Below are 20,902 nucleotides of genomic sequence, written 5' to 3'. Positions count from 1 at the left end.
ACCAAGTAGTTTTGGAGGGAATGCTGCCGTGGGATTCACAGGACCTGGGTTCAAGCCAAGGCTCTGCCAGGTACTAGATTTATAACCCTACGCAGATCTACATACATCTTTGAGTCTATTTTATCCACTCTGCAATGAGGGGTCATTAATTATCTTTGCTTACTTTACAGGGATATTCTCAGGAATAAGGGAATATATGTCAATGGTCTTAACTCTAGATGCAGACTAGAATCAAACAGATACCCAACCCACCCCAGAGATTCTGATTGAATTGATACATGCTAGGGCTTTGTCATCAACACTTTTAAGAAGGTCCCCAAATGATTTTAATGTACAGCCAGGGTGGAGAGCATGAAGAACCTTGTATGATAGCAATTTCCTCTATGAGTAAAGGCCAGCACTTACTATAACTTGGGATTTTTGCCCCTAGATATCCAGTATAGAGTCATATCACTGATTAAATGGTGGAACATGGCCTGTTGTTATATATATTTTGTTGATAATGTTTGTAACAAGCTACTGGTGACACTGTTGTTTGTAGTCTTAGGTTGAAGTAGAAAACGCTTTACACATTAGATGGAAATAAATCTAGATTAAAAAAAATGTAATTCAAATCTCATTCATAGGATAGCACTAAAATGAAAGCAACAAAACTATATAGCTGTGAATTCTTATTAGTATTTCATTTGTTTCCCAGGGCAAATGATTGTGGGCCAGAAACATTTGTTGAATGCAAAGTATGTCTCATTAAAATATAAAGTGTTATGTGGAAGGCTTTAAGAAAATAGAAAAGAGTTTCTGACATTTAAAAAAAAAGTACTTATTAGTTCCTTTCACCCTTTCTTTGACCTAAATCCTGTCATTTGTATTTGTCAACTTTGTAATCCTAACAAATATGTGCAGAGACAGTTGAAAACTAGTTCCAAAATGTTAGTGCTAACCAATTAGTTTTGGAAAGCATTTCACATAGTCATTTCTTCTCCACAGGAATGATTTAGGCAATGGAAAAAAAATCAATGAACTTCACATTATTTTCTCATCTCTGGGAGGAATCATAACTTAGTAAGAGTGGAGCTCTCCATGGTTGTTTGTAAATACATCTATTCAGAGGCTGATAGTATTTGACTTTAAAGCCAAGCTACTGGAAAGGAATGGCTTTTCAAGTGAAGACATTCCCTGTGGAAAGCGATTATATTTTATATAGATCATTAAAAATTTATATCTGTAATAAGATATCAAGATGTTCATCTTTTTTTTTTTTCCCCTTAAAGTTATTCCAATTCTGATGAGCTGGGACTTGGTTCTATTGAAAGATAAAATAACATTTGTGAAAGCTAGATCAGCTGTTTTCTAGAGTCACAGAACTTAGAGGAAAATACCTTTTTAGGAGGAAAGTGGGATATTCAGTTACTTAATGACCTCCTGGAGTCCGCACAGATAGTGAGTGAGCCTGAATTGTTCCCCTCCTCACCCCTGCATCTGTGGGCAGACACTGGGGCCCCTTGGGCAGACTTCGTGAGTCAGATACAATGCCCGCAAACAGATCTCTTCGGCACTTGCTAGTGTGGAGTCTCAAGGTATGTTGTGGCTTATGCTGAGAATTAAACAAATATGCCCTTTACTTTTCCTCTGATGGATGATTTTGGGAAATCCCTCTCTCCTTCCTTTGAGAGAAAAAAAAGGCCACTCCTTGCATTATTTGACTTTTTTCCCCCCACATAGGAATGAAATTGTTTTCAGAAGCTAATCCCTTTCACTCACTCAGATTTACTTTAATTTGTGGAAGCCAGCAAGAAATTAATTCACATTTTTCATGTACCTTCTTTGCTGAAAAGATTCTCTGGTAAAGAATGCCCCCCTCCTTTTTTGGCCTGCTGATACACAGTTGGTAATCACAGTTCCAATATAGTTTTATTCACAAAAGAATGCAAATGATATTTCTTATCTGATCTTAACAGATGTATGTGAGAAATTGTCTCGAGATGACCTTTGGAACAGAGTGGATAAGAAGAGCACTAGGTAGTTTTTATCCCTACTGGGGTGATTTTCCTTCTTGGCCCTTTTAAAGGGCAGAGCTAGGGAATATATGCAGCTATATACATATATACAGACAGAAACATACAATATGCACTTACAAATATGTGAATGTGTTTCTATTTATCTTCACTTCCACTTGCCATTCTTAATGATTTAATTGTATTTTTTAATATGTAGGGTACTAAGAGAAGGGTTTCCGGTCCAGTCAATTGTCTCCTACCTTTGTAGGTAACCAACTGCATTATTTTCTGAATTATCTTTCTTTTTTATCTTTTTGTAATGATAAATATTTCTCTATTTTAAAAATTTCCCCACCTTATAAAACAGATAGCTTACTATATATACACACACTTCTTTATATTTTACATTATTCACTTAATTATATCTCCTGGAAATCATTCCATATCAATTGATGCAAAGCTTTGTCATTACTGTCTATAGCTACATAATACTTCATTACATGCACATATGTATTTTTATTCAACCAGACTTTTATTTCAGGATCATTTCTACCCTAAGTACCAATGGGAAGTTTAACGTGACGTAAGAGAGTTTGGAGGAAGGAAGCAAAGACAAAAACAAAACAAAGCAAAACAAAAAATGACACAATCTCAGTATCAGGAACCTCAAAAACATTAGGCTAAGAAATCAGACAGAAGCCCACATGTTATATGATTTGATTTATATGGAATGTCTAGAAAAGGCAAATCCATAGAGACAGACGTGGATTAATGGTTATCTTGGGTGGGATTGGGGAGTGACTGCAGATGGTAATGAGTTTTCTTCTTGGTTGAAGGAAATATTCTAAAACTTGATTATTATGCAACTCTGTAAATATATTAAAATTATTGAATTGTGCATTTAAAATAAGCAAAGTTTATTGTAAATAAATTACATCCCAATAAAACTATAAGAAAAGCTCAGCATTGGGTGGCATGTATGACATTCTAATAGGATGTGATTATCTTTGACCAGACTTGGCTTAGAAAGTTAAACCCTGCTTAGATGTAATATATATTTAGTGAAAATGTTGAGATACTCTCTCCTCCCATTAATAAAAACTTTCTATTGTGCTACTTCAGGTTAGAAGTGTATTTTTTAAAATAGCATTTTCTTTTTGAAAACTTTAAGTAAACCAATAAGCCATAAGGAAATTTACTTATTTGAAACTGACCGTGACAGAAACTATTGATTTAATTCATTTAAAGAGTTGAATTCTAAAAGATCTTGCGTCACATTGTTTTTTTAATGTAATTTTGTTGAAATATTCACATACCATATAATCATCCAAAGTGTATAATCAGTGGTTCATGGTATCATCATATTTTTGTACATTTTCATTACTCCAACATATATATAATAATAAAAATAGAAGTGAAAAAGAATACCCAGAACATCCCATTTATCCCCTTTATCCCCCTGTATTATTTATTTATTTTTTACCTTAATTTTTACTCATCTGTTCATACACTGGATAAAGGAAGTGTCAGCCGCGAGGTTTTCACAATCACACCATCACACTATAAAAGCTATGTAGTTATACAATCATCTTTAAGAATGAAGGCTGCTGGAATACAGTTCAACAGTTTTGAGTATTTCCTTCTAGCTCTTTTAATTCACTTAAAAATGAAAGTGAATATCTATATAATACATAAGAATAAACTCCAGAAAGAGCTCTTGACTATATTTGAAATCTCTCATCCACTGAAACTTTATTTAATTCCTCTTACCCCTTTGGTCAAGAAGGCTTTCTCAATTCCATGATGCCTGGGAATCATGTCCGATGTTGCCAGGGAGATTTTTACCCCTGGGAGTCATGTCCCACAAAGGGGGAACGGCACTGAGTTCACCTCCTGAGTTGACTTAGAGAGAGAGGTCACACATGAGCAACCAAAGAGGTTCTCTGGGGGTGATTCTAAGACATCGTGCAAGTTTGAATCTGTTGTGTACTGCAGAAAAGCCATGTCTTTAATCCTCACTCAATATTGCTAGGTGGAATCTTTTTTATTGTTTCCATGGAGATGTGACCCACCCAATTGTGGGTGATAACTTTTGATTAAATGATTTCCATAGAGATGTGTCTCCACCCATTCAAGGTGGAACCCTTTAAGAGAGAACCATTTTGGAAAAAGCTTTATAGCTACAAGAGCAACCAGAGCCATGAGAGCCCACATAGCCAGAGACCTTTGGTGATGAAGAAGGAAAACAATCCTGGAGGAGCTTCATGAAACAAGAGACTGGGAGAGAAACTAGTAGATAGTACCATGTGCCCTCCCAGCTGCGAGAGAGAAACCCTGAACTTCGTCAGCCTCTCTTGAATGAAGGTAACCTCTTGTTGGTGCCTTAATTTGGACATTTCATGGCCTTAGAACTGTAAACTTGCAACTTAATAAATTCCCTCTTTAAAAAGCATTCCATTTCATGTATATTGCATTCTAGCAGCTTGTAAACTAGAATAGGTATCATTCTTAGTAGGCTTAGCTTCTCCTCTGCAGATAGAAGGTTCACAAGGGCAGATGCCAAGATCGAGGGCTCGGCCTATTAAATTGGTATTCGCCAATGCTTACAAGAATATCTGGAATTCGCCAGGTTGGGAAGTTTAATATTTCCACCTTTTTCCCCAGCCTCCCAACAGGGCTTTGCAAATACTTTTCTATTCTCTGCCCAGAAAACTTTGGGATGTATTTTGACTTCATATTAACGTGTACAAACCAATCCCTATTCAAGGTTCCATGTATTTATGGTGTTTGAATAAATTGACAAGTTAAATTAGATAGTGTGCTACAGAAAATATAAATATTGCACCAGATAAACATCTCTTCCCTTGGTCTCACACAGAAGTTGAAGTTAAAACATAGTCAATATCATCCTTTACCCTTTAGTCTGTTTTACCTTAGTCTGAACCAGATCTCCTTCATTCATATCTCTAATTCAAGTCTGATCTCTTTTTCAGCTTTTTAAACAGGTGCTGAATGGGGTACTGCTGACTTTCATAGCTGCAGAGCTCTAGCTCTGAGTCTCAAGTCTCAAGTGTCACACAGACACCTAAAGTGAATGACGTTGTGCTCCTTTCATTTTACAGATGAAGCTATGTTAGTTTTAAAACTCTAATTACGTAATAAAGTTTGGAATATTCTCCCTATTCATCTGTTCTGCTCTTTAAATATTTATGCTATTCTGTTAGGCAGCCATTAAAATGATAATTGTTAAGGAGACATAGAAACACGGAAAACAGTTTGTAATACCAATGAATAAAAGCAGAGAGCCAAATGGCTTAAATACTCTGATTGTGCAACACATGTATGTTTCTGTTGAGATCTTGAGCACTATAGATAAAAACAATATGTGTGTTAGTCATGGGCTGATGGGTCTTTTCCCTTTAATATTCTTCACTGTTGCTGCATTGCATCCTAATAAGCTCATTTTCTAAAAATATTAAGGCTGTTGCCTGTTGGCAGCTGACTGAATTTTTAACCTGGATTTGTACACTTTCCTCAGAGAATCTCCAGGATTGAAAATGTGTGTAATGAGGTTATATAGTTCTAAACTGCTGGAGCTCTTCCCTTTGTTTGCCTGCAGTAAAGTCATTCATAATCTCTTTTATGGAATCTATCAATCTGGCATTGATGGAGAATGACTTTTAAGGAGGGTGGTAAGTGTTGTCATCCATCTCTCCTGAAGGCAGAGCATGAACAAGTCAGCTTGTGCTGACATATGAATGATTTAGATGAGATTGGAAGAATATTTTGTCTTCAACAATTGGTGATTATTGTCCACTGGAATGAGTTACAAAGAATGAGGGTGCTTTCTTGGTTAGCATTACAACTTCTGCAGGCTGTTTGCTATCAGGTTTTGGGAAGGGAGAAGTAAGTTAGATAGCTCTCAGGACTCCATTGGATTCAATTTTTTCAATTTGGCTCTAGCCCACTAGCTTTTAAATATGATTTGAGGATATGATTATGATGGAAGAAGCATAAAGAAGCTACATATAGTACATAAAATTTAAGCAGCCCGTTGTTTCAGACCCTAACTCTACCAAGTACATTGCAATTGAATAGGCTTGTCCACTGCAACAAATAATGCTGGAGTTTTTGCCAAGAGATACCCTGGCTGAGTCAGTGGGATAAATAAGAAGCCAGAGAATATTTACTATACTGTGTAAGCATCCTCCTTCATTGTGGGTTGGATTCCACTTTCTAAAATGTTGGGTTTTCCAGATGATGCTTGCTAAGTGGTGGGTGATATTTGGTAGCCCAGATAGCTGATTGCTTTTTTATTTCCCTGAGCTTTTCCCATTAAAATGTTGAGATATTACAATGATAGCACTTCCATTTCAGGGAAAAGTAATGGAAAAGTGGAAGGGAAAGGTAACTTAGGGAGGTGTAAACAAATTTGAAGACTCTGGATCATTGTGGCAGTCCTTTGTTATTAGATTTTCGATAATAAGTTAATTCAATTTTCTACTCTGGTTTAAGCAATTTACTTTACATCTCTGTCATGGTCAGGTTCATGTGTCAACTTGGCTAGGTGGTGGTCCCTGTATGTCTGGTTGGGCAAGTGCTGGCCTGTCTTTTGCTATGAGGACATTTCATAGAATTAAATCATGATCACATCGGATACATCCACAGCTGATTCCATCCTTAATCAGCCAAGGGGAGTGTCTTCTGCAATGAGTGATGCTTAATCTAATCACTGGAAGCCTTTTAAGGAGGATTCAGAAGAGACAGGCTCTTCTTCCTGCTTTGGTTGGTGAGCCTCTCCTGTGGAGTTGGTCCAGACCCTCCATTGGAATCATCGGCTTCACAGCCTGCCCTGCAGATTTTGGACTCTGCATTCCCGCAGTCATGTGAGACACTTTTATAAATTTTATATTTGCGAATATTTCCTGTTGATTCTGCTTCTCTAGAGAACCCTAAATAACACAAATCTCCCTTTCCAAAGAGGCATCTTCCTGAATTGTCTGCCCTTCTTTTTCTCAGAAATATCTAGTGGATTCCCAATTGCTGATGGAATAAAATCTTAACATACCAGCATCTCCCAACCCTCCACAGACTAGTCTTACCTACCAATTGGCAATGCCTTGTCGATTCACTTTGGAGCCGCCCTTCTAAAGATGGAGGTCGATCTGGTCCCTGTTCTCCGATTGCATCCCCAATCTTTACTGTCCCCATGTCCTCATTGATGCTGTTTTATTTCTACTCTTCTCTCCATCCAAGCCTAATGTACCCTAATTTTTTCTATGGCCTCCCATAGTATTTCTGTCTTTACTTCTGACTTGGAATTCATTTTTTAAAAGATGTCAATTAAAATACGATAATGATGCCTCCCATTTACAGTGTTTATGATGTGCCAGACACTGCTTTCAGTATTTTACATGAATTCATTCATTCAGTTCTCACAATTCAAAAGGCAAGTGCTATCCATTTCATAGCTAAAGGAAATTGAAGCACAGAGAAGTTAAGTAACTTGTCTAAGGACATGCAGCTTGGAAGTATCAAATCTGGGATTCTACCCCAGGTTGTCTCAATCCAGACTTTGGGTTCTTAGCCACAGCCCTAAATTGCCATTAATAAATGATATTTTTAGGTGTTTTATTCTCTTAAAATTTAAGTTCTTTAAGGTCAAAGACAACGTCTGTTTGTTTTTTGCTTTATCCTCATCACCTAACCTTGTACCTGGAATAAAAAGTTTCTCTGCAAATATCTGTTTATTAATGTGGCCCATTGTCAGTGGTCAGTGAACTTGTAATAGATTTTTCTGGAAGGGATGGTTTTGCCTTGATACACTGGCTCTCCTTCTTCTGTGCTTCCTCTATTTTACTAGTATGAGATGGTTAGTATGGGTATTGAGAATCCAAATCTGAGGGTTTTACTGCCTAAACCAGTTGAACTCATGGACCACACTTAAAGTGGTGGGTGGATCTACTAACGTGTATGAAACCAAATCTCAAGTTTTGTTCTTTGCTTCAAAGTAAACATTTTAAGTTTGTGTGCTTGTATTCCATAGCAATATTTTCTTGTTTGGGTATTTGATTTGTCAGATAAAATGATAAAGGCAACCTATACTTCACCTTTTCTGCAAACCCTGAAACTATATTTAATCCTGTCTCATTCCTTTCTAATTCCTTTGGGGGAAGGGAGGCTCTTTCTAGAGTAGATGGCCAAAGTTGGTTATGTTGAAGTTACTTTTAGTAAGTGCCCTGAGCATATAATGTTAAGCTTTTGGATGAAATCATATTGCTCCTGAAGAGAAGACACTGAAGTCTAAAGTTGTTGACATTTATTTACTGTGTTTGTTTTATCAGTTGTTTCTCTCCTACAGCATCCTAGTTGATAAGGTAGAACCTTAGCCAGATGTTTTTGGCTGTTCTAATGGTTGTATAGACATCTATGTTTCAGTCAGCAATCTTTGTAAGACAAGAGCTGTTTCTGCCTAATAGAATGAAAAAGAGAATATTCAGAAGGATATTGCATAACTCTCAGAATTAGGAGGAGAACTGAATCATTTGTCAGCCTTGGGAAGAAGGAGAACTGTGCTAGCCATGGCATCCTGGTGTGTCCAACCAGGAATGTCTCTTAAATCTTGGCTGTTGACATGGCTCACACCTGTCTCCATTCCATGTTCTGCTCAGGATTCATGTTCCTTGGGCAGCAGTCAGATTTGCTTTAAGATTATGTCAGGTGCCCATTCCTCAGTCGGGGATGATTGACTGTCCAGCGAGGACACAAGAAATAGTGGAGGAGTATTTCCAAAGGAAAAGCGGGGTGCTGTGATCAAAAAAAGGAGAAACGGGTAAACCCCACAGATGCCCACTTCCATCAAGGTTCATCTTGAAGCAGAGGATTTAAATGATGTCTATAAGTTGTACAGTAAAGCGTTTGGGTATTACCTGAATGTAATTGACAAGTTATTCCTCTAGTTGAAAATGTTAGCAGTTTCATTTGTCAACAAGTGTTCATATTCAATTTTGAAAACTTAAACTTTTCTGAACCCCTTTTAAAAAATTATATTTATGTAGCTGTTTTCATACATACATAAAAATATGTTAATCCACATGTAGCCATTTTCCAAAGCCAACAATTGTCAACATTTTGCCAATCTTATTTCTATTGTTTTTATTTTAAAGCCTTATGATAATAAGCTGTTCATTCAAGTAATTGTATAAAAACTCAGAAGATTTAACTGTGATGTCTAAGAACCTGGTTTATGAACATAAATACAAATATAAAATTATCATGTCATCCCAGAAAACAATATGTTGCCAGGTACAAGAAAAGATAGCTCTGTTCAGCAATAATGCATTGCCTGCCTGAAAGTAGAAATTTCTTTCAGTCAATAAGGCTCCTACTGGCTTAAGCCTGATGAATTAGTTCCTTAGCAGTTCCCTCTTCAGAATACTTCTACCAGCTTTGTTTCCTGGTCTGTGGGGTCTTTGGGGGTGAATCAGAGGCTTTATCTGTCGGGAACCCTGCTAAGCATGCACGTTGTATAAGAGCTGAACGCGTTTTCATCTCTTTTGCAGTCGAAAGATGCATGAGTGTAATGCAGTCCGGGACACAGATGATCAAACTGAAGCGCGGGAGCAAAGGGCTTGTCCGCCTCTTTTACCTGGATGAACACCGAACCCGCCTCCGCTGGCGACCTTCAAGGAAGAGCGAGAAGGCAAAAAGTAAAACGATATTTTAAATCTTGCTTAGCTTGATGGAGTAACACACTGACTATATTGGTGAGGGCTGTGGAAGCTTCAGATCTGTGGACTTTCATATTTTTGGACGTCTTGGAGTTGGTAATGGATGTGTAGAGACAGGATAAGTGATGATAATTTTTGCATTTTTGGGGGAGAATTTAAATCCCTACAAGTATTCTTGTCTGTGAGTGTTGTAAATGTGAATATTTGTCCTGTATTGGAGACATGGGATAATTTTTAGTTGGTATAGGAGGTTTTGCAGCATAAGGACTTTTATTTTCCTATAAAATGTCAGGGAATCATAAATCTCCTAGACTTTAACACGTATTGCCATAGTGGGAACAGCGTTAATGAGTTAATGAAATTATTTTAATGATATCAAATTAAGGTTTGTTTATATGACTCCTAGCTAAAGCGTCACTCTCCCCACACCTTTTATTCCGCACCAAGTCCATGTCGAGTCTTCTGTATCATCTCTTTTCACATGCCTCTGCCTTCCTATTCTCTCAGCGATCTCCTTAGCACAGGGTCTCTTCACCTCGTCAGTGGCACGTTGTGAAGTCTCCTAACCAGCCTCCATATGGCTAGTTTCTTCTGTCTTTGTGTTTCAATTAAGATGCTCTCCTCTTCAGCAACAGAAGACCTCAACTAAATTAAGCTTGTATGATAAATATATTTATTATCTCACATAACAAGAAACTCAGAGAGAGTCAGGCCCCGGGCATGGGGCATTGAGGCTCTAGTTCTGTTTCCCTGCACTTCTCTTGGCCCTGTACCTCCTTGTGTGTCAGTGCAGTCAAGCCCTAGCAACGAGACTGCAGCTATTCTGGGCCACACAACCCAGCATGACAGTGAGGGGGATAAAAGACAGTTTTTTCTGCTGTTTCTTCTTTTAGGAGAGAAGAGCCCCTTTCCAGGCCTTTCTTCAAAGGAGAATGCCCATGTCTTCTTGGTTAGAACTGGATTGCATGCCCAGACTTAAATTAATTGCAAGAAATGGGAATAAGGCCACGGCAATAGGCTTAGACACATCAGAACTAGTCTTTATGCTGGGCATGGACTCATTTCCCCATGAGTCATATGGGGAATGAGTTGATAACAGAAGAAAATTGAGGCTCTGCCACAAAGGCAGAAGGAAGCCTGAGATGGCATATGTATAATCAATAAGTTATTGCTTCATGCTTTAGAACAAGTTCAAGAAAACAAAAGCCAGTGTTTCAATTGGTCTAGGTAGGTTACCTAAAACTCCTTGCCAGTGCTTCTGTGATCAAAACCATCAATGATGCTCTTCTAACTAAATAATGCTAATCTCTGGTCTGTCTATCCTCTAATCTAGCCTCTTACCTACCTTTCCAGTTTTGTCTCCTCTTATTTTCCCTCTTGAGCTCTCAAATCCAGCGTGAACAGAATGGGTCTTATGTTTCTGTATCTTTATGACTCTCCTCTTGTCCTTCTCTGCCTCCCCAGCTGTGCTCTGGCTTCACCATCACAGCACAGCCATTCACAGTTCTCTAACACCTCCGGTCACTTGTGGTTGTGCTACTTGGTTTTCACTACATGTTTTGCCTGTCAATTTTTCCCTGCAAATTTCTTTTATAGCTACAGTTATTCACTAGCTCTTTGAAATCTCCCTCCTCCTTTCTACCCCAGGCCTCACTGTACCCTATGCATATGTAGTTGACAGTAAATATATTCGTTGTTAAAATATTTTCCTTCATTCATTGGAGCACCAACATTTTAACTGAGAAGGTGGGCTTCTTTTTTTTTTTTTTTTTTTTAATGTGGGCAGGCGCCGGGAATCAAACCCGGGTCCTCTGGCATGGTAGGCAAGCATTCTTGCCTGCTGAGCCACCGTGGCCCACCCAGAAGGTGGGCTTCTAAGATCACTTCATGTGGGTTGGGATCTTGGAGGCACACATTTCAAGGGTGTTATAACAACCCAGGGTAGACTCTAGTGTTTTATAGTCTGCCCTGAATGAGTTTTACCGTTGATCAGTTCATAAGCTCTATTGTCTTGCAAAGGTAGAGGAAAATAATAAATGCCCCATTTACTATTTATAAACAATAATGGCTATTGTTTCTTTTTCTTTTTTTTTCTTCCCCCCTACCCCCCCTGGATTGGAGGGGAACAAGACCAGAATCAGGGAGCCCAGTTGGGAAATTTTAGCAACAATCTGATGACTGCTTGAACTCAGGCAAGCCTGCAGTGGCAGAAAACAGAGGATATGTATTTGGCAGGTCAAATCTGTAAGATTTGATGATAGATTGTGTGAGGGGCAGGGGGGTGTGTAGGCAGGAGGAAGGAAGGAATCTAGGGCTCACAGTCTGGTGGGACAGTGATGTCACCTGCTCACTGAGAGATCCAGAAAGAAGGTCTACAGCTAAGCACACAGAGGGAGGAGGAGTTCACGATAGGGACCTCATGGGGACATTGAGGTGGATGTGTCCAGTAGGACATTAGGGCATGTGGGTCACTGATTCTGTGATCTCAGGCATGTCACTTAACGTTGTAGAGCCTCAGTCTCCTCATTTGTCAAATGGGGATATTCTCAAGGCTTTTAATTAACTTGTCCAAATCTACTTGGCATAAACTATTGTTTTTAAAGTGAGAGAAAGAACAGGGAAAGGGTTGTAATTACTCTGAGGGTGATATCACTAGAAGGTCACTGGTCCCACAGGAGCCTTTTGCTTTCCCTAGTCACCATTCCCCTCTCACCTCCTACCCCCCCCAAGCTCCTGGCTTATTCCTGGGCAGCCAAAGATTTGAGTAGCTCAGGTTTTGATCAGAGGGCTTTCATGTAGCTCAGCTTACTTAGGGGTTTGAAAATAATAGTTATTGTTTCTGAGTGATTTTGTGTGCTGGGTTCTGTGTGTGAGCACTTTGACAATTATCTGCAAAATTTTATTAGGCATTTACTGTGGCATTCTGCTCAGTGACTTAGGGTTACATGTGTGGATTAATTCATTAAATTCTGACAACTACCCTATAAGATTGATACAATTCTATGGTGTTATTCTTACCACTGCAGATGGGGAAATTGAGGCTTAAAGAAGGTGAAAACTTGCCCAGGTCTTTGAACAGAGTCTACTTCAGAGAACCTGCCTTTTACCTGATAGTACTGTTTGAGGTTCTGACCTATGGGACTAGAAGATAGCTCAAATTCAAATCCCAGTTTTGCTGCTCACTAGGCATACCCTTCAGCTGTTAATGTAATTTCTCCTTGCCTCAGTTTCCTCAACTTGATAAAATTAGCATGATGATAGTGCTTGCCTCAGAATTGTGGAATTGAAAGAGCTGGGAGCACAGAACTTATATAGTGCTTGCCATGTTTCCGAAACTTTTCAAAGTACCACTATTAATATTAATAGTACTGGTATTAGTTATTAGTACAACCTCTTCTTAGCATGGTTCTCTCAGTGTGTGACTACTGAGAGCAGTTTCTGTTTCCTAATAATTTTGTTTGTGTGATGCGTCTGTCTCTACTCTGTGCTTGTTTCTGTTTTAGCTGCTTCTGCTAATTGCTGTTTCGTTCTTTTGTCCCCACCTCAGGCTGAAACTGAGAATCCAATTGGCCTGGCTCTGCCCTGAGGCTCAGATATCATGTAGCTTGTCTACACCATAGAGTGAATAAAGGCAAAACCAGGATTTGAAATTAGCTCTCCTTGCATTTTTCCCTTCATTGAGAAAAGTACAGCTTTTCTGGCCTAATGACATATTCCTTCTCTATTAAGAAATGTCATGGATATGGCTTTCTATCATATATGTTGAGCTTTAGAATCCATAGTTAGAAAAGTACTTGAGATTATATGTGAGACCATCAGGAGACAAATGGTGATATTGAGTCCCAGTAATATTATCAATATAAATGTATTTCAAACTCTGGAAGAATTTATTAAGTTCTTTATCTCTCTAACCCTTTCTGCCCTTCTCTGCTCCTTTCCATCCCTCTCCACTCCTTTCTATTTCCAACAATATTTATTGAGTCCCCTTTACCTGCCAAACAGCCCTTTAATAAGAGCACCCATCAATCTTTCTATTATAACATATATATTGTGTATTATAATAGGACAATATTCTGCAGTCATCGTGTCCAAAAAGATATTGTGAAACACCAAAGTCTGCTTTAGGTCATTGTGTCTTCTCCTCCACAAATATGTAAACTGTAAATTTGACTTACTCATTAACCAACCCCTCTAGCAGTCTGCTTGCCCTGATGAGCACATTTACCTTTCTGTCATAAATTTCAACACACCCTGTATCTCAGTGGCTTATAGGGCATCGTCAGGACTTTCAGGAAGGCAGAATGTGCAGGAGGCTCGTACTCGGCCATGGCGCGGGTTTGTAGTTTACATGTGGGCTTAAAACCACGATGCACAGGCACGCCCAGTGGCTTGGTTCAGGCTTCTTCTTTAAGCTTAAAGCAGTGACTTTAATCCCTTTTTTCTTAATCCGTGTTTCTTCACCCGCCTTAAGACCTCGTATCTCACTTCCCTGGCAGTAATCATTGACTCCATCTACAAAGTCACCGAGGGGCGGCAGTCCGAGGTGTTCCACAGGCTGGCCGAGGGCAACTTCGACCCGAGCTGCTGCTTCACCATCTACCATGGCAACCACATGGAGTCCCTGGACCTCATCGCCTCCAACCCCGAGGAGGCCCGCACCTGGATCACGGGCCTCAAGTACCTCATGGCCGGCATCAGTGACGAAGACTCCCTCGCCAAAAGGCAGCGGAGCCATAACCAATATCCTTTCATTTTGTGCTCTCTCTCTTCTGTGAAAGTGAGATTAGACTATATATTTTTTCCCCATAATTTTGACGTTGAAAGCCACTTTTCTCTCTGCCTCCTTCTTTACTCCTTGCATGCTTCTCTCCTCTCCCCATTCTCATCCCATGTAAGTGAGCACACACAGAATATACAGAAACTTCAGCTTATAGGAACTCAGTCACATACTGCTCTTGAGGAGATTGAATTTAACTTTATAATCTGAGACATCTTCAGATGCAGCTGAAAGTTTCCTCAGGTGCACATTATTGCCTGCCTTACTGTGTGAGAATTAATTAGCTATAACCAGGAAAGCATCAGAGAATTAGAAAAAAAAATCCTACTTTGTTATAAAGTCAGTTTAGTTTAACAAATATTTTTTGAGTTCCAGTTATGTACCAGGCATTAAACGCCTTTCTGCTTTATCTTTCTCTCTCTCTCTCTCTTTTTTGCGCATGGGCAGACACTGGGAATTGAACCTGGGTCTCTGGCATGGCAGGCGAAAACTCTACCTGCGGAGCCACCATTGCCCACCCCTTTCTCTTTTTTTTTTTTTTTTTTTAACTCAAAGATGGGACACTAAACTGATTCCTACTTGAGGGAAAGTTATTTTGTGACTTAGTAACATTTACCTTCTTTAAATTGCTGGAGAATCTGGAATCTCATAATTGAAGAAATCCCTCATTGTGGTCTTTGCAGTGTTGACAAGAGAGATGATGAAACTGTTTGGCCTGCAGGCACATTTTCTGCTGGGGTCGAGCTGAGTGCATGCCATGGCTTCTCTGGCCTCAGTTTCCTTATCTGTAGAGTGAGTGTGTGAGCTTGTTGACCACCTCTTCTTCACATTTTGAATGGCCTTAAAAGGCATGTATCTCTGTCCATTTTAGGGAGTAGAACTTCTTCCTTGATTTCATTAGAATGTGTGAACTAATTTTTTTCCCCAAAAATGGTGATAAATTTGTGCTGATCTATCTATAATTGGAGCAGAGTGAAAATATCCAGTCTGTGAAAGATCTTGACAGGGTGAAGTTCTGAGCTGATGAGCCATAATGTTTTCATCAATATTCACAGCTTGCAGATAAATGCAAGTGGGATTCATAAATTAACAAGACACAAACATTAGCACTAACTTTCAAAACCTTATTCTGTGAATTGGGTTCCTAGCTTCTTGACATTTGACAAAAGGGAAAAAAAAAGAATGAATCAGTAAGAAAGCTTTCTGTTGCAAGCAGCAGAAAGTTGAACCGACAGTGCCTTCAATCAATAAAGAATATTCATTTGCTCATTGATAGGAATCTGAGATAGGGTACTTCCAAGGTCAGTTAATTTGGCAGCTCAATGATGTCATCAGAGAGCCAAGATCTGCCATTCTCAGCATCTTGGCATGTTCCTTCACTGGCAGCCTTATGGTCAAAGAGAGCTGCACCAGCCCAGGCAGCAGCTTAAACACAGCTGTGCTCAGAGATAGCAAAATTTCTTCTGACAAATCGTTTTTTAAGAGTAAAGAAAAGCTTTTCAGAAATCTTCCAAAAGACTCATCACTAGCCATAATTATTATTTCAGGCCCATTCCTATACTAATCCCCAGCAGGAAAAATAAATTAATTGATTAGACTTTGATCTCAGGACCTCTTTGCACTTCTAAAACCTGAAGACTCCAAAGAATGTTGTTTACATGGGTTACTTCTATCCATATTGACATCGGAGAAATTAAATCTGAGAATTAAAAAATATTTAATTCATTTAAAATTAATTAACTCTATAATATGTTAACATATTTTTATAATAATCTTTCAAAGCAAAATAATTTAGTGAGAAGAGCAATATTGTTTTACTTTGCTGCAAGTCTCTTTAATGTCTGGCTAAAAAGAACACAGCTGGATTCTCATATCTGCCTCTGAATTCAGTCTGTTTAGATGTGTTGTTTTGGTTGAAGCATATATAGGAAATCTAACCTCACATAGCTATATACTCGGAAAAGGGAGGATGTCATGGTTGCAGAAACTTCCAGAACCATCTTTTGAGGATAGTTGTATTAAGGCCTGTCAAAATTCAGCCCCACTTCCAGTTCCTACCTCCATTAAAACACTTGGTTTTGTATACCTAAATAAAATCAAGGTTCTTTTACAAAGGTTGAAAGGAAGGCAATGACTGTGGGAGAGACAATCCATCCCAGAGGCTGCAGTCCTCACTAGGACAAATCCACAGTATTCCAGAGACCCTTTAGCCACATAAGTCTCTCTCTCTTAACCTTTGAAATGAACCAGTGAGAGAAATGGGCACATTGGTCAATAGTTCTTTTGAACCTGACTTATTTGTACGTGTTTACAGGCACTAGAAATCTTTCACAATTGAATTAACCAGGTTGGGAGCTGAGGATTCCATATTTGGAAATATATGATCTGAAAAGCAAGTACTCCAGAATTCCACAGAGAAGAAGTATTACAAGAAATATAGATAGTTGATGTTTGTGTCAGTGAAGGAGATAAAAAGAGGGAAAGAGGAAATTAATAAATGTGCAGTAAAGAGAAAGCAAAATCTAAAAAAAAAAAAGGAAAAGTTGTGAAGTCAGAGAAGCAATCTCATGCAGGTTTATCAGAATTTGACAGGGTTTTAGATAATATCTTAATGATAACAGATTAATATCCTTGATTGGATATGCTTCTAATTACATTAATTGAGGAGAACAGATTTGAGATGTTCCTTATTATTGGATTTTCCTTAGGAATGAAAATTTCAACTGTGAATGAATAATGAGAATAATGAATCTTAGATGAACATATGGGAATATCCATCCAGTCTAAAGTGTAGAGTGAGTTGTTTCTGCTGTTATGGCAACGTTGCATGGAGCAGATGCAACCTTGTATCCTGCTGGAAGCAATATAGTGTTGTGATTAAGTACTCAGTCTCTGGACTACGCAGTCTGGGTCTAGCCCTAATTCTGCCACCTTTGGGCAAATTACTTAAACCCTTTTGCTTCAGAGTCTTTATCTGTAACGTGGCAATGCTGATTTTAATAGCACCAACCCTAAGGAATTGGGTGAAGAGCAAATGAGTTGATAATAGGTAAAGTGCTTAGGACAGTGTCCGGCACATAATAAGCACTTTATAAATAATAGCTGCTGTTGTTATTGCCAAATTTTGGACTTTATCTGCTACAGATAAGGTAGCAGATGAAGTCCAAAATCTCAGGGACCATGCATGAAAAGGTGATGGCCTGGCCCAGAGCCTTGGCACTTTTTCTAGTGAAACCATTCTCATCTACCTTCTCCCCACGTTTTCCTGATCCCATGAAGGAAATCGTTATCTCTAATAAGACTTTGGGCAGTTCCTGATGTATGATGTGGATTAAAGTTTTACAGCTTTCTTCTGTATCTGGTGCCTGGCACACTGCAGCCCACAGGGGAATTCTAGGTCACTGCCTCTTTTTGTACTGGTCTTGAGCCAAGAATGGATTTTATGTTTTTAAACTGCTGAAAAAAATCAAAAGAAGAATAAAATGTTGTGACATATGAAAATTATATGAAATTTAAATTTCCGTTCCCATAGTAAAGTTTTATTGCTATGCAACCATGCTCATTCATTTACGTATTGTCTACGGGATGCTTTTACATGACAGGAGCAGAACTGAATAGTTGGAATTGAGATCAAATCAACTGCAAAACTTAAAATATTTACTATCAGGGCCTTTACAGAAAAAGTTTGTCCAGCCCTGCACTGTATACTCCTACTCAGTGTTTAAAAAATTCTAGATAGAAATTGAGATAGAAATACCATTACTTTTCATTCTGTTTTTAATCTTCTAGTTTTTCTCTGCAGAATGAATTTTCCTAAAATTAGCCCGTGTATATAGATATGAAACATTAATTCAGGGCTTTCCTGGACACTCAGACTTATTAAGAACAGCTACAATATATCAGAATCCTTTTACCTGCAACTGGATCTTATATTGTGTGTACTGTTACTGGGAAAGGATAGTTTTTCCTTTCACAGAATTTTTGAGTTGGAAGGAAATTCAGGGTTATCTAGTTGTGTTCCATGACGTTGTAGATGAAGAAACAGCGGTCCCAGGAGGTGATGTGGGTGACCCACTGTCACGGGGTCAGTTGACTCAGGACTAGAATATAATTCCCAAGTCTGACTCCATCTCTGTTTCTGCCTTACCTGCCCCAGTCTCCCCTAAATCATTTGTCAAAGCCATTTTGTGTGTTGCTGTGGAAGGCCTTGCAGACACAGGCTCATCCTTAAGAGTTTGTATCTGCTGAATGTACTCGTTCTTAGGGCAGGGCTGTTCCTGCCCCTTTATCAGGCTTGCCAAGGATTACGGAATCCAAGGCATTTGGATAAAAATATTGCTGTCAATGGGCTCATTCAGTACTTCTTTGAATGCTGGCCAAATACTTTGTGGGGTGCAGAGCAGTCTCCATAGAAATAAGACTCATGGAGTGTGTGCTGTGTGCCCAGAAAATGGAAAAAAAAAATGAGATTCAGTTACCTAAGAGTAATTGGCTCACTCCTTTCTCCCTTTTGATCCTTTGATTATTTTCCCCCTAGACCTGGGGCTTCCTTTAACTTACAGGTGTCATATGTAATGAGGTCCTGACTGAACTCCGTGAGGAAAAATTGAACTTCAAAGAACTGGGCTGGTTATTTCAAAATGTCAAAAAGAGAACAAAATGTGAAAAAAAGGTGATTTTCACATTATCCCTTTTTAACTTCAGAAGGAATAAGGCTTTAGCTTTCTGGTTGTTTTTACCTTCTAAGGTATAATCTCCAGTAGTCCATTTGAATCACAATTTGTCCCTGGGAAATTAGTTAACCTTGATAAGCATATATTGTCCATTGACCCTCTCCTCTGATGTTCCCCCATTTCTTGGTTTTAGTTCTATGCCTTTTTCTTGCTTGATTCTCAGACTTGTACTTCATATTGTTTCCCATGGCCCCATGACTTAGAAGTTTGGACCTCTAGGTAAGAGTTATCAAGCCTAGTCATAGGAGGAGTCCTACCGGGCAGAGCAGGTCTGGTGGACAGAAGAAAAGTAGTACTAGGCCAGGTGCCAGAGACCTGAGTGTGAGACCTGACTCTCTTACTAAACGTTAGAAAATTTCTCCCTCTCTTCTCACTTCATATCCTCATCTGAATGATGATGGGTTTGAATACATGGTCTCTTGCGGTGGTAACACTTTTCTGAATGTTGAGATGGGAATGAGAGGAAAGAATTGAGAAGAGCATGTAGATTGGAGAATTGTGAAGCTAGAAAGTTGAAAGATGAAAAGCCATAGGAGGGGAAGATAAGGCTAAAATTGGAAAGGTACGTTTGGGGTTTGAAACATCTTATAATATCATAAAGCGATTCTTTAATAGAAAGTGCTTGAAAACTACATATTGGGCCATTCTTGTTACATGCCATCTAGATGCATCATAAATGAAGAAAATCCCAACTTTATATATGTGAGAACAAATAAGGACACAAGATTTGTGTTATGAACATGGTAGTTTAACTGAGAAAAACTGGTCAAGAAGTGAGAAATTAAAAAAAGGATAATGTATAAGGTTTCATCAAAATATTTTAAGTTCTGAAGTTTGCTAATGAAAACATGTATTAAGGTAGTATCTTCTTGCTAGAGTGGAACTAGAACCAGTAAAGTAAGTTTTCTCCTTATAACTGATAATGTTTTTTCTTGTAGCAATATATATGTTTATATTTTTTTATTCAGGCAAAGCTTTATTTCAAGGAGAAAAAGAGCTGTCCAGGCAGTGTTTCAAGAGAGAGAGGAACAGCTGCTCTGAGGTGGCCGGGGATAGGGTTGGCTTGGGGGTAGGGACTTGGGGGTTGCAGAAATATGTTTAATAATTGATTTGGATAAGATACATTGAAATTTTTGAATTAAAGAGGCTGTCAACATAATCTGGTTTGAATCTCATTCCACCGTGGAGGAAACTGCCTGCACATGTTCCCCTCTTCCGTTTCTTTTGTAGTCACTATTGTTGTGAGTCACAACTCATAGTCACCTGTTCTATGAGTTGAGGATGTTCTATGCAAGTTTTGGTATTGCTGATAAAATATCCTTGATGAATATTCCAGGAGAGAACAGCTTTTATTTTAATGAAAGCACAAATGTTTTCCTTGACCTTTCTGCATGTGGGTGAAGCAGACCTTTGAGGAAGCTGATAAGAATGGTGATGGCTTATTGAATATTGAGGAAATACACCAATTGATGCATAAACTAAATGTCAATCTTCCCCGAAGAAAAGTCAGACAAATGTTTCAGGTATGTCTTCACAACCTTACATAAAATACACATTGGAGGCTATTGGTGTACTTCAGTGCATTAAAAGGTTGTTTTGTTTTGTTGGAAATTAATATTAATCTGCTCTTTACTTTTTCTTTCATAAAGAGAGATATTTTGTATC

At 38.6% G+C, this 20,902-nt stretch overlaps 1 protein-coding gene across 1 annotated transcript in view; it reads left to right on the top strand.

Annotated features, from left to right (window-relative positions):
- The window catches only part of PLCH1 (phospholipase C eta 1), a 277,595-nt gene that overhangs the window by 166,273 nt on the left and 90,420 nt on the right, over positions 1-20,902 (top strand). Inside the window, exons 3-5 of the mRNA XM_077160837.1 lie at positions 9,560-9,706; positions 14,224-14,467; positions 20,631-20,760. Of these exons, the coding sequence (XP_077016952.1) occupies positions 9,560-9,706; positions 14,224-14,467; positions 20,631-20,760 (521 nt within the window). The remainder of the gene's footprint in view (positions 1-9,559; positions 9,707-14,223; positions 14,468-20,630; positions 20,761-20,902) is intronic.

Source organism: Tamandua tetradactyla, chromosome 5 (assembly GCF_023851605.1).
Source record: "Tamandua tetradactyla isolate mTamTet1 chromosome 5, mTamTet1.pri, whole genome shotgun sequence".
Classification (NCBI taxonomy): Eukaryota; Metazoa; Chordata; class Mammalia; order Pilosa; family Myrmecophagidae; genus Tamandua; species Tamandua tetradactyla.
This window is presented reverse-complemented; position numbering and strand designations above follow the sequence as displayed.